This window comes from Anser cygnoides, chromosome 2 (genome assembly GCF_040182565.1).
Source record: "Anser cygnoides isolate HZ-2024a breed goose chromosome 2, Taihu_goose_T2T_genome, whole genome shotgun sequence".
NCBI lineage: Eukaryota > Metazoa > Chordata > Aves > Anseriformes > Anatidae > Anser > Anser cygnoides.
Genome location: NC_089874.1, coordinates 85,275,602 through 85,290,436, shown reverse-complemented (window position 1 = coordinate 85,290,436; position 14,835 = coordinate 85,275,602). Strand labels below are relative to the sequence as shown.

General features: G+C 34.6%; 1 protein-coding gene across 7 annotated transcripts in view; it reads right to left on the bottom strand.

Moving 5' to 3' along the window:
* Positions 1-14,835, bottom strand: part of DNAH5 (dynein axonemal heavy chain 5) — a 145,882-nt gene that overhangs the window by 89,974 nt on the left and 41,073 nt on the right. For all 7 annotated transcript variants that reach the window (XR_007158880.2, XR_007158883.2, XR_007158882.2 and 4 more), the window contains 9 exons: positions 11,691-11,897; positions 10,340-10,511; positions 8,883-9,028; positions 6,599-6,761; positions 5,483-5,725; positions 4,479-4,669; positions 4,298-4,397; positions 2,789-2,934; positions 1,020-1,221 (listed from right to left, as the gene is read on the bottom strand). Coding sequence is in view for 4 of the 7 variants with exons in the window: in XM_048050198.2 (XP_047906155.2) it covers positions 1,020-1,221; positions 2,789-2,934; positions 4,298-4,397; positions 4,479-4,669; positions 5,483-5,725; positions 6,599-6,761; positions 8,883-9,028; positions 10,340-10,511; positions 11,691-11,897 (1,570 nt within the window). In the remaining 3 variants the exon portion in view is untranslated. The remainder of the gene's footprint in view (positions 1-1,019; positions 1,222-2,788; positions 2,935-4,297; positions 4,398-4,478; positions 4,670-5,482; positions 5,726-6,598; positions 6,762-8,882; positions 9,029-10,339; positions 10,512-11,690; positions 11,898-14,835) is intronic.

The following is a 14,835-nucleotide window of genomic DNA, read 5'->3' as shown; positions in this document are numbered from 1 at the left end:
ACACCATCAAGTGGTTTATAGGGTTACTTGCAATTCAAGATTTTCCTCCTAACCTTCCCAAAATACCTTTCAGATTGGAAAGATAAGGCTGAACTGCACACTTTTTTCATCGCATTTATACATCATTACACACATTTCTTTCCTACAAATCAATAATAAATTAATATTCTCCTCTATGTCTAAAGCTTTCCCCCCCCAAAAAAAAATCACATGGGCGGAGGAAATGTAAAAGTCTCATATGTAAGCTGAAAAAATAGAAAGTTAGATCTGACATTTAATGAAACCAAATTCTCCATCAGTCATTTAATTGTTAAGAGTTTTATCTATACCATCAGTGGAACCAAGTGACAAATACTTAGAGAGAAACTTGAAGTCTGGCTGAGTTCCTGCCCAATTTTGCAGCAATTCAGTCCATTTCCCTAAAGCTCTGGCATTCAGTTCAAATTTGTTCTTCACTGTTCTCAACAGAGAAGTCAAAAATCAATACTACTACAAGCACTACATAAAATTTTAGCTGGATATAATTTCAACCCTGTTACTACCACATGTTCATTCCTGTGCATATTTCACTTCTGTTTCTTCCTTTTTATATAGAGTCTCTTTCCATGCTTAGCTCTCACACACAATGGTCTTTTCAATTTATTAAATATCAGACCTACCCCATCTAAATCACGTTTCAATAGCCAAGCTTTGCTATATAATAAAAGACATTTGTTTCATACTCTTTCCTAATGAAGAAACAAAACATTTTGCTTTCTCAGATTTCACTTATGCAGACAGGGGAAGAAACATCAGATAAGCCTCATAGATACCCTTATTAGTGGGACTTTTTGCATGCGTTTTACAGCCAAAATAACAAACAGCCATTCCGTGTTTCTGCTTTACATCTTTAACACAGTTCACTCACCCAAAACTAAACATTTCTCCTTCCTACAGGAGTCAGAAAGCATGTGCCTCTGGAGAGAAGTGGAGAACTGTGAGAAGTGGAAAACTGTGAGAAATGGAAAGTTGAACTTTACCAGTGTACAGTGCAATAGCTCCCACACAGATGTATTCAGGCTCAGAATTGATTTTCAGATCCAAGTCTCTGAAATGCAGAATTTGAGATTCAAATTCAGAGAGTAATGGGTTTCCCATCATGAATTTATCAATGGTTTCCTCCTTGTCTCTCTGCCATATATGGTGGTAGCAACTGAAGCTCTCCAAAGCTGTAAGAACCTCCTGAAATGCAATACAAGTTCACAGAAAGATTCTCAGCAAACCATAGTGTACACATAATTTCTTAGCTTCTGCTATTTTGAACACATTAAGTACTCAATAGTGGAGCAGGCTGCCTCATCTCAGTAAAACAGAAGGCTGCTGGTAAATTTATGCTAAAGCAAGCTCATTAGCAATCAAGAGCCTTGCCAGACACTGTATGCTAATCACATTCAGTTTGTCAAATCAGTTACAGTATTTTCCAATGAAGTGATTCTTCAGTCAATAAAATACTAAGAATCAGTGGGAAATAAAATACTCCTTCAAGTCTAAGACACAGTGCACTTATCTAATAGCAAAAACTCATGTAAAGATGCCTTCTTCTTCAATTTCCTCCAGTATCCTTCTCTACAACTCACCGGACTAGCAACTGAAACCTGACCTCCAGGGCCCAACATAACAGGAACAGCAGTTACTCAATATGTTCTTGAATAATGAAATTATGAGAGTGTTTTTTTTAAACACCTATCACATTTGCAATGTTAACAATAAATTATATAGTCAATTAGGTATCTCTGATTTGAAAATCATTTAAGGAGTGTGCAATACAATTATTTTTCTGATTCTCACGAATTTATAAAAATGTTAAGGATAAATTGTCATCACTTCAGCTTATTAAAAATGTACATGAGAGGTGACTATCATGAGAGATAATACTCATGACAACTTACAATAAACATACTGTTTGAAGGATTTAGCCTGGCAAAATGATAGCAGCTTCCAACTACAACATATTGGGTATCAAAATATCAGGATAACTACCCACCATTGCCAACCACACCTTGGTGTCTTCAGCACAAACCTGTATGTCATTGCGCTAGTTATAGTTTAATACTACTGATGTTACAATGCATTGAGTCAAAAATTTCCATATGTCAAGGCTCCATTGTAAGGTTGGACTGGCCCCAGGAGGAACTGATGCAGAGTTCCCCAAAGAAATACCATTTCTAGACCTACAGTTTACTAGAGAGTGCAGGAAATAAGAAAAGGGCAAAGAAATCACGCATACTCCTTAAGCTGTCTCCTAGCCTCCAGTATCAAATCCTACGCAGCCCTCTACAAACACCAAGCTGACAGCTAGCTTTCTTCCAAAAAGCTTCACAAACACTTCACATTGGGCCAGAACTCATGCTGGCTTCACTATAATTTCTACGTGAATAAAACCGTATTTTACACACTCGTACAATTACTACTGGTTCTGTACTAAATATGCAGACTCAATTATACTTAAGATTTTTTAAATAATGTTTTACTAACTGGAGATACATTTTTAATCATACTTAAGCTTTACTTTATATAATACTCAAAGTCTCATAAGCCTTTGAACATTGACTACGCTTTAACCTATGTTACACTTTCAAAACATAAATGTAAAATTGCAGCCACATGTTTTTCATCCGCTATCCTACACTTTCTCATTCATATGTTTAACTGTGCTTTCAATGACTACCTTTATTGTCCAAGGATATTAAAAGTCATACATTTATATTTTTTGAATAGTAATATAAAATTAACATCCCTATTGTCTTACCTTTTTTGTAGAATTAATGGCAGTGGTGAGTAAAGATACCAATTTAATAATTTCTTTGTTCTCTGAAACACTCTTGAAGTAGTTCTTGTTTTGAACTGAATCAGACAAATTGAGTGATGCTGCATCTGATGTACTATCTACAAAGGCTGAATCAAATACAAAAGCAGTTTTAGGACAAACATATTGCTTACGCCCAGCAAATTCCTATCAACAAAAACTAATGACCTGTTTTTCAATAAGCATGCATTTTGAAATTATGTGTTATTATTAATCAAAAAGGCAGCTAGAAATCTAAGTAGCCAATATAGTTACCACATATTCATAAACTTCTCTGTAGTTGGGAAACTTGCTTCATCTGGGTTCTCTGTCAAATCTGGAACAAGTTTCTCTCTAATTTTTCAAGTATAACCTTCCCCTTTCCCTCCCCAACCTTTTTTTTTTCTCCTGTACACTCTACCTAAGTGATTTACTGATAAGTCAGCACTGACAGAATGTTTATATACTTTTATTTTCTGAAATACCCGGGACAGGCTACAGTTACAATTTGAAATCAAAGTAAACATTAAATCCTAGAGGATTATCACAGCCAGGCCTCAAAAGAAAAGAATGATAAAAAGAATGTCCATTAGTTAGGAAATACCCATAGGATTGAGTTTATCATCATTGCTTTATTCCATCTCAAGCAAGAGAAACTCTTGGTTTTGAAAGAACAATTTAATTTCTTAAGCAGTCCAAATATTACTTCCCTATTTTTTAGGTGTGTAAGAGGAACCTACCCTAGAAACATTCAATATATTTTGAAGCACCTGAAGTACAAAGTAGAGTAATTAATTTGGCTTGATTTTGAAAATTTTCAGATAAGAAAAACCCAGCAACCAATTTCTTAAATTTCCTTCCATGAATATCTTCAATAACTTAATTTCATGCCTGATCACAAAACACATTAAGTCCTTTTAACAGTTTCAGTCTATTCAATCCTACACAAAAATCTCTCCACCAGTATTGAGATTTTATATAGGTATTTCTATTCAGTAACAGTCTTTGTTTAGGATCAACTTACCTTTCCCAAAGGAATGTCAACACAAGCTTTAAGACCATTTCAAGATGTGAAGTTACAAACCATGCTGGCAAATCACAAAAGCTCGTTCGTGCAGTGGTAGTGACTATAATTGTTTTCCAAATTCACTCAAAATATCTGCTATGTTGCCCAAGCTGGCTCCCTAACAGCTTCTCACACATTGCAAGTAGAACCCAAAGCAGTATAACTGTACGAGGCACACACAAAATTCCCTTACTCAAATTCTCACAAGGACAAGTATCTTCAGGCCAGCCTGGTTTTTAATCACAAAGAAAAGCTCTGGCATTGTTACATCCTATTTCTACTCTGAGGTGGTTTAAAATGTATAAAGTCTTTATTCTCTTCCTTCTGATGCATTTTATATTTGATATCTTTTTCTATATACTGTATAGATCACATTTACCTAGAATTAAAATTGAGTTTATCATTACCATGCATGTTTTTCATTCCAATCTCTTTCATTCCATCATCAGAATCGCTGTCTCCACTCTCACACTGCAACACAGCCACTTTTCTCTCTAACATTTTCTTCTGTGGAAAAAAAAAAAAAATCATTTTCTATTTGCAGCAGTTTTGAGACATTAGTTTTAAGTATAGCTATTAAAGACAAACCTTGGATATTCTCTCCTTACTCCACTGTCCAACTCCTTTCATTACTTTCACAATGCTGTCTACAGCTTTATTAAGCATTTGCTGTACCTCATCCAAAGAGGGAGTCATGATGATTTTAGGGATACATAGGTTAATGCTAGTCCTAATAATAGGATGAGCACTTGTTTTCTTCTTAGAGGCACTGTGATTTTCTAAATGAAAAACAATAACAGCAACAAAAAAGTTCACAACTCTTTTCAAGACCTCATTCTAGGATTTATAATGATGTAAACCAATATATACAGCACAATATTGAGTACTGAGTGTTATTTCTTAAGGAAAAAAGACTCCTGGGTAATTTACAAGACATATTGTTAAAGTCCATAGTAGCATCAACAATATCTATGTGCCATGTTATTTCTCTCCTCATCGAATTGTTCTGCACAGCTAAGCTCTGTTTAACAGAAATTTATCTGGCTTGTACTCACAGTCAGCATATTAAATTGGGCACAAAAACTTATCATAATCTCTTCATATTGGATGCCTTATATGCTAGAGAGGCCAAAACCAAATGCTTTTTTTTTTTGCTTCTTAAAAATAAGTAACAAGAAAACACTTCAAAAAAAGTGTTAGAGCATAACATATAGAAAGATCTTAAGACAATTAGTAAGAGAAAGATAATACAGCTCTTTCTCTACTGTTTTTTCACACATTTTTATATAAAAGCCAAAGTCACACAGCAACCACTTATCAAGCTCCAAATATATTATCCACCTCCAGAACAGTAGTGTCTGTCCTAAGAGAAACAGTATCACTATGATACATACCTACTCTTAAAGGAAAGAAAAATTCCTCTGGAAAAATACCATGTTATCAACTGTGATTTATCAAGATAGTTTACTCAACTTCCCATGTTTTCTCCTCTTTTACATATCTGGCTCTTTTTGATATAGTTTTGGTATATTACATCTACATATTTCTTTTCATAGGCTAACTAAGCAAGGAAAGTACTAAAATATGGGCACCTAAGAAGCTGATCATGGAACATGCATGGATGCGCTTGCGTATGGTCTCCAGAGTGTGTCGAGTGACTTTCAAAAGAGTGTCAATATTACAACCATTGAAGTAGGAAAGCAGTTCATTGGCTTCTTCCTCTAACACTTCTAAATCCGTTTTCTTCCTCTTTGCTGGAGGGGATAGTCCGGCCCATATCTCACTGGAATTGTGGGAGGAAATCAGGCTTTTTGATCTTCTTTCCTCCTCTGTTGCTAAAACATCAAAAATCTAGCTAGTTAAACTGATTTAGGAGACTTGAAAACACAATAAACCAAAACACCCACAAGTGCCTGAACTAATAGCTAAATTTCACCGAAGTGTAAATACTCATCTGTACCTCATTGTACTTGTCATTTTATCCCTATCCACCTTGTCTACTCAGTTCAAATTGGCATAATTATCACAAACACAAAAAAAAAAAAAAAAAAAAAAGGTATTTCATAGAGAAAGGATCTAAGAATCTCAAGGCTTTATCAGCCTGGAGAAGAGAAGGCTCCAGGGAGACCTTACAGCAGCCTTCCAGTACCTAAAGGGAGCCTACAGGAAAGCTGGAGAGGGACTCTATGTCAGGGAGTGTAGTGACAGAACAAGGGGGAATGGCTTTAAACTAAAAGAGGGTAGGTTTAGATAAGATACTAGGAAGACATTCTTTACTGTGAGGGTGGTGAGGCACTGGAACAAGTTGCCCAGAGAAATTGTGATGTCCCTTGAAGTACTCCCTGGAAGTGGATAGTCTTTGAGCAACCTGGTCTAGTGGAAGGTGCCATGGGCAGAGGGCTTGGAATTAAATGATCTTTAAGATTCCTTCCAACCCAAACCATTCTATGTTTCTCTAAGTCCAGCACTTAACCAAGGCCTATAAGTAGTTGTTTCTAATATATATTTGAACATGCAAGTTAGACTATTAACATTGATGTATTTTGCAGATGATTGTTAGATAATCTATCATTATCCAGACAAATTCAAGCAAAACTCTTTAAACATTAGATACCGACTGATACTTCAGTCAGCTGAGCTACAGTATCCTCTCAATGGTATCAAGCATGCAAAAGAAACATAAGCATAAAGGTACAATATAATCTTACCCGTATTTTTTTCCCTTATTTCACAAGTGAGATCAACTGACTTCTCGTCTTCTTTTTTGATCTGTACTTCATTGTCTAGTAACATGTTAATCAGCTCATTAGCTGCTGCTTCTACCAGTGAGCTTTTCAAATGTAAAGTCTGGGAACCTTTTACACAGAGCTCCTATTATCAAACCAAAACAAACATATGTTCTTATGGTTCCTGGTACTTATGTCTATTTCATGGTCACAGCAGCCTTTATTAACACAGTATTCCAGGCCCCGTATTTGTGAAAAAACATGATCAATGCACAGCATTATTTTTAAATTGGTTTGTTCCAAATTATTTAGTTTTGGGTTTTTTGTTCTGACAAATAAGACATCATAAGCATCTTTCAAAATTGCTGTGACTTCTTTCCTAAAATACACAACTTACCCAGATTTAATATTATGAAATAATGTTTATACTGCATAGCTATGTTAAAGAGCTCCCAAAAGCAAGTATTTCTTAATTTTCTTATTTTTTCAGTGTAGGTATGGGAGACATTAACCTTTCATTTAATCATTTCCACTTTATATTACTTGATTGTGCCATAAGGAGTATTAGCTAATTGCATTTTCCTTTTATAGTCAGATAGGAGATAAAATCCATCAAAAGTTGTATTTATTATTAGAATAAACAAGAAAATTATTAACTGGGGGGAGAAGAAAACAAATAATGAGATTTAATAAAATTCAGAAATATTTTAAAGTATTGTGCAGGTTTTCTTTAATATTTAAGGTTAAATAATCACATATTTTTAGTGAAGTATAATTTTTATAATTGCCTTTTTTTTCTCTCTCTCTATTATCTCCTATTTCTTTAAGCTTACTCAAACCTGGCTACCTCTGTTTAATTGAAATCAGTAACTGGAAGAATTCAGACATTAGCAAGATGCAGTCATTTCCAAATTTTAAGACAATACTTGATCTTCCTAATGATTCATTCTATTTGAGAGATCTGTTCTGTAGTATCAGAGAAAATATTTAAACAAGCTACTTTGGTGGTTTGGTTTGGTTTTTCTTTCCATAGTATAGCACTTTTTGTTGTAGCAGCTTCTTAGGAAACTTAAAGATATCTGATACATGATAGAATTTATTTCTAGTATTTTCTAATAGGAAACTGAAATAAGCTTACTAATCTTATTATTTCCATTGTACCCATAACTGGGGTTAGTATACAATTTACTCTGTTAATTCAAAACGATCAGCTGTTGTGGTGCTGTAATTGCTAGGCAGAAGTTCAAGCTTTCTTTTGTGCTCACTCTCACCTATTTTTACTTTAGTGATTGTATCTTTTAGTACTAGCCCTATCAGGAGAAAAAGTAGCAGCAGAATCAACTACAACAAACTATGGATTTTGAGGTTTACAAAATACCATTCATTCCATAAAAAAATATTCTAAGTTTTTCTTTCTAATTAACAATAAGGAGAGTTTTTACATGGGACAAAAGAGGAAAGACCAAAAGGCAAGTATGCTAAGAGAAACAAAACTCACTGTAGTGTTTATTACTACAGGAGACCAGGCATAGGGATTTATTTATATGAACTACAATCTTTTCAAAAGCAAAGTTTATTTCAGGAGAAAACACAAGTTAGACATTATACCCTAAAAGGCCAGAATATCTCACTACGGTCTGATAAAAATAACATTCAATTTTATTACTAGTTTAATTATCTTTCACTTGCTAGCAACTTAAATGTTTACGGTTAATCCCCCTGAACATGTAAGTATTTTGATGGAGTAAATGAAGGGGTTCTTCCCAGAATACCTTCACTCAGGCACTTCTGAGTATATTTTGCACATATCAACTCAAGACAGCTCAAGATTTTGAAAGATACTATGGAAATGATCATGTACTGAGTATTTACTCTCCCAGGCAACCAAGTGCACTTGTTATGGATGCTATTCACAGGCATCAGCTGGGCAATTCCCAATGCCGGTAAAGGCACTAAACAAGCAACAGTAAAAAAAAAAAAAAAAAACTATCACAGAGGAAAAACACTTGAGTGGTATCAAAGCATAAAGGAAATATCACACAGCAGTCGCCTTGGCATTAGTAAAAGAATGTATCAGCTCAGACATCATTGCATTTCGTATTTTTGTTCCTTTTTAATGTTCTAGCCAAAAAACAACTGGGGATTTCCTTACTTCGCTTTCCAACACATTCTTCATTAATTCTGCAGTGGTTTTATCTCATAAAAAAATGAACAGACTTTAATTCAAAATATTAAATATATCTTTATGAAAATTTCATGTAATAACCTTAGTCTTATGGAGAAATTCCTCACAGTCCAGTGGTTCATCTTCTGGCAACTTACAGAGTGGCACACTACTCATTTCCTGAAGGACAGCATCAATACGAAATTCAATCAAGTCATTCACTCGATCAAGCAATAACTCCAGGTCAGCTTTTAAGGCAAACAGAAGATTCAAAACAAGCTTAAAAGTTTGAAATAATAGTTTTTGCAGAGCCCTGCTAATTTTTTTCCTTCAATAAACTAACATATTCAATTTTATATGAATTCTGCACCTTAACCAGTTTATTTCAAACATCTAAACTTGTATGACAAAGTTCACCACTGGACTCATAATTGATGCTTTGCATAACATACGCTCATCTACTACATGCTGTACATATCCTAAAATATAATAAGTGAAATACCATAAAAATACACAAGAAATGCTTTAAGTATATGTGTTTCAAAAATAAATGCAAAAATATAAAGACATTACAATTCAGTTGAGGTGTTCAAGGAATACTTCCCCTTCTCCTATAGCTTGAATCAGTTACCACTTGGCAAACCCACTAGCAACAGAAATTTTTGACAAATCCTTCAAAAAATGTTAGAAGCCAAGTAATAGTTATCAGACACCGATCACTAGAATTTTCACAGTTATATAGCAATTCATTTTTAATGCTGAAAGTGAAATAAAAGCAAAGTGCCTGTTCCAGACTCAAACTATTTGTGATTTTCAAAATTATATTGACTGTAATGCCAGGCTAGCATCCAACATGTTTTTTAATTTTCCATTTCAACTAAAGAAAATTTCCACTATAGCGACATACTTAATTCCAAAAATCAGAATCTGTATTTGATATAATATTAGACATGAAACAAAAGGAATTTGGTATCTTCAGAAACATTATGCATCTCAGTGCAGTCTTGTGATAATATTTTGAATAAAATAAAAGTTCATCTGTTTTCTAAAGCTGTTGCCCAAAGAGCTGTGTGTGCATTTGTGTTAAAGATATTTTTTTTTTTTTTTAATAAGTGTAATAGGAAAAGCTATTAGGTACTGACAATGCTAATTCAGTGAAGATATTCCCTAAGAACTTGTTTTGTGCATGTAGAAACAAAAGGCAAGACTAGGAAAGGTCTGAAACCTAGATATTCTTTAGGGAAAAAAATAGCTAAAATAGCTATCTTTCTCTGATTTCAAAATACACAGGACCTTTTACATACTACTTATGCTTGCTTAAACCTTATTGCATTCCCATTCATTTAAGTAAAAATTTGACAAAGATGTTAGGAGAAAAAAAAATATATGTTTTTTAAAGCAGACGTTTCATGAAGTACAGGATGGGCGAAAATTCTAATTTCTGCAACGTATGAGTCAATTAATCACAAATCATAACAAGGACAGCAAGCTTAATAATGTAACTTGCATTTGTATAGAAACAAACAAGCAGAAGTCAGGGTAAGAGGCAAGTGACTTACCTAATTTGTCAAAAACTGTATTAACATATTTCTCAATATTCAGTGATGTCCAGGTCAGTAATATCAGACCTGGCTGGATAGCATCATCTACGTTTGCTAACCAAGGGATCATCAATTGTTCAATAGGATGTTGTATTTTCAGTTTAATTCTTTTATATTCTGCCAGAATCATCTGAAACAAACAGGGAATTAAAGCATTTTAATATACACTGGTCCCAACCTCTTCACATACACTCATCATGACTTAAATTAAGACAATTCCTCTGTATTTACATTACTGAAATTCTTAAGAAGCACTAACAAATTTTTTGGGAGGTTTTTTTATTATTTTTGGCAAAAAGTTCACTGTTTGCTACTTTTCATAATAGTACAAGTACTAATTCACAGGGAATCACTTTCAGATATATTAAAAGGGTGATTTTTTGTTTGTTTCTTTGTTTTTTGAAGTAGCTTGCATATTTTAGTCCCTAAATGGATGCTCCAGGAGAAAAAAAAAAAAAAAAAAAAAAGCCCAAGAAAAAAAATCATCATCTAAGTTAACTTTTCAGCAGTTTTATTAGAACAGCCTTACCAGAGCTTTAATATGGTATTTGGTTTTAAACGCATCTTTAACCCACTGATCTATTTTCATATTTTGCAAGAAACTATCCTTGTAATAACTTTATGATGTAACATGACATTTTTTCTCATTGAGAATCAAGTAGCCCTGTGAAGTTATAGTTTTCCAGACACCTGCTATCTTAGAATCTTTGTCTTCTTAGTTATCTAGAACCTTGTCTGTTCAAGGGTAGACAAAATAATCCAAAGGATTTAAAAGACAAGAGAAGGGGAAGCTTATGCTTCTCTTTTTTAAACTGTTCTATAGGCATCTGTGTCAAAACAGTGGTGCAGAAACTATTCTGCTATATGCTATTTACTGGATGTTTTACACTTTTTAAAGGCATACCATCTGTTCCTCCCTCCTAATTATCCTCTCAAAACAAAGTGTATCAAATGTTAACTCCATTGTTGGACAAGAGATGAACTACTTATCATTTAGAAAGCTGGCAGTGGAGTGAGGAATCTTGTACGTCTCCTTTTCTCCCTATCCTTATCTCTTTCCCAAAGTCTGCAGTGCTTCCCTAAACCTGTGCAACTTGGAAGCAACTTCACAGAAGACACAAAGCTAGGAAATTCTTTTTTAAACATCTCAAGACAAAGTTATAAAGATTCAAAACAATAAAATAAAAAGATTTACTAATGTTGTCTTAATGCATAATGGTTGATCATCATTTTTAACTTTCCCATGACTATAAAGCCTAGTCATTTTAACATACGCTACACATGTATAAAACAACTAAAATTAACCCACCTGCAAATTGTGGACAATCTTCTTATACCAGTCTCTCTTCTGTTGAAGAGCAATTGCAAATGGTGGGATTTCAAGGCACATGTGAGCCATGCAATCTGTTTCTCTAATTAAAGTTAATATTTGAGGGTCAAAATTCACAAATAATTCTCCTGTTTCTGGAGCTTTTACCAATAGAGTTGCCTGAAGTCCTGTTTTAGTTAATTCAATCTGCAGGAAAGAAAGTCATCACTCCTGATCAGACAAGCCAGTACAACAAAATACTTAGTTTTGGCTGTAAATATCAGTTTGGTATGAAGAGATACTAAAATCAGATATTGCAATGAAGATTGATATGGTATGAATCAAAAATAGAACTTTATTGATGCGATCTGTATGTACCCAAATACTGAACAGTCAAATTAACAATATCCGACAGATATTTTTCCGTTGGTTCCTGGATATCCTAGGCCCCATTCCACAGTCAAACATTGAAGGCAAAGCCATAGATTTTTTTTTTAATTCTGTCCTCTGAAATCTCATTTCGTTAAAACTTACCACACATTCTGAAGGCTGCATAACCTCTTGGATGAACTGCATTTAATCTTGGATAATTTCTTCAGACATCTTTTGTAATTGATTCCTAGCTTCTCCTTTCGCTTGTTTTCCACTAACAAACAGCTATATCACACTGCAGTCTTAATGGCTCTGTAACTCCCAATTACATCCAACCTCCAGGACAATTTTTTTAAAAGATTAAATTAATATTTATTAAAATTATTTTGTTCTTAAAAGGGAAGCCTAATCACACTAGTGATTTAACTGCCTCATTTGAGTATTTCAATATCATTTGTTTTCCGTTTGACTATAAGGAAGAAGATTCCTAAGAATCTAAGAAGATCACTCATGGATACCAGTCACGTCTTGCTGCTATTTCTGTTTTCCTGTTGTCCTTTCTCTGACATAACTTTATTTTTCATTATTCGCTTCTTAAGTTTCATGTATCACTTTACTTTGAGATGGAGCTTGTCTCTAAGCAATAGCTTTAGAACCCAATGATTTTCCATGCATTTCTTCCTTTTTTTATGTAATACACAAACCTTGCTTCCTCTTTCAATGACTAATATATGCTTGACTATACTGCTTCCTTCAACAGTTTCATATATTATAATGACATTACAGACAATTTTCAAGTAAACATTAGTCAACTTTTGTCAGTGAAGTTGTTGTGCTTTATCCACTAGCAATGAAGTCGCTTACTCTGTACAACTGCCTTAAAGAGCCACTGAACTTTTTCCTCCAAAATTCACCAGCAAATCTTAGTGTACTCTTCTTTGGGCTTCAGAGACTCGTTATTTCTACTTTCACTTTCTTCCTCTCCCATTTATGTTTTTTTTTCAAGCAGTTTTGATTACTAAGGTAGCACACATTGTTAACAGAAATAAGGGGTATGCTGAAGGCACGAATGTTACACTGACATAGAACTGCACTTTCACACTTCCCAGTATTTAATTATTTCAGTATGTCCAAGTTGAATTGGGCATAGCATGAAAATTATGGCTTTACATTTTATGCTATTAAAAGAAGCAGATAAACAAAGTGGTTGACATTCAGGAACAAACAGACAAAAGGGAAAAAAAGTATTCTTAAATATCAGAAAAAGACACTAAACTTAACTACTTCCATTGTATAGTACGATAAAAGGTAGCATGCCAGAGCCCTAGTTCTGTTGCATTTGTATTCTGCACAGGACACTCGCCCCTCTCACTTCTTCCTTTTATTCAGGAATAGAGCATGAGCTCCACCTTGTGTTCTCTGATATTCATGTCTACACCAGCTTGTGCCTTTGATGCCTCAAGAAGTGAGAAGAGACTACTGAACAGTAATCACATTATTTTTAATAATCTAGTAGAAGAGTACATTGATGTGAATAAATATGCTTTTCATACATTTTCAAGGCATGTCTTTTTGTTTCAAAAACTTGAAATTGTGTTCAAATCCACCCCTCTTTGCTCCCAAATTATTGAAGCAGGTTCAGTGAGTATATGGCTGCCTAGTGGGACATGGCTGTGCTACCAGAGAAGCCAGACTCTTACTTTCAGCACAATTCAGAATAGGGACTAGGACCTCATAAAGCCAGTCACCAGTTCAGGTGAGAGCCTCATGCCTTGGACATTTTAGCCATTTTGTGAAAGCCGAAAGGAGAATGTAGTGAACTGCTCTGTAAAGGCATGCTACATGTCAGAAAATCTGATCGATAGATCATCTAGCCAAAGACAACACATGCAGCCCCACAAGAAGCACACATCCTCTTTAGTCTTTACAGCTGGGATAGGGAACCCATCTTAAAAGTGTTCAGGCAGGGACTTATCTCAGGCATAGTTCAGTGAAATCTATCACCAGTATACTTGGAACCGTGCAGATATCCAGCACGATACTGGAATCAGATCTGAAACCAAGTTCAGGATAGAAATACCAAACGAATGCCAAAGGCTTTCTGAAGCACCACAATTTCTTTTCTGAAAAAGAATGATACACATACCTCCAGGTTATACTCTTCAGGTTCCTTGATTCCCAGTGACCACCAGTGACCACACCAAATTGACACAAATTCTCCAACTTACAGAACTGGACAATCAAATTTAGTGATCCCTTAAGCCTTAATGGCAATTGCAAATGTGAAAGGGAAAGGAAGAGTATATTTAGATTGGGCAAGAGACAGCAGGAGCCTCTAGTCTCAGATCTTGTCTAAGACTAGCTTTGAGAAGACTGATATTTATCTGCCTCAGTGTTTTTCATATTATACAAAAGTTAGCATTGAGCTCCAAGAACAAGAGGCAGCTGCATTGCTAACTATGCCAACAACTTCAAAAGAGTTATCTGTAGATTGTGATCCCTTTCTTTTGAGATTTCAGAGGCTGAGGCCAATTTTTCTAAAGCATGCTCTTTGCCAAAGCAACAGAGAAACTAGAGGTGGAAAATATGCCAATAGGATGGTAGAAACTTTCAGAGATTTCATAACTAGAAAATAGACCTTACAGACACCATTTGATAATATGAAGGCATTCAGAGGTTCTGTGTACAAAAAACAAGAGAATAATAAAATCAGTCAAATGAGATTTAGAACTTATGGTAAACCATGATTTCTGAAGAATATTCGACTACAAAG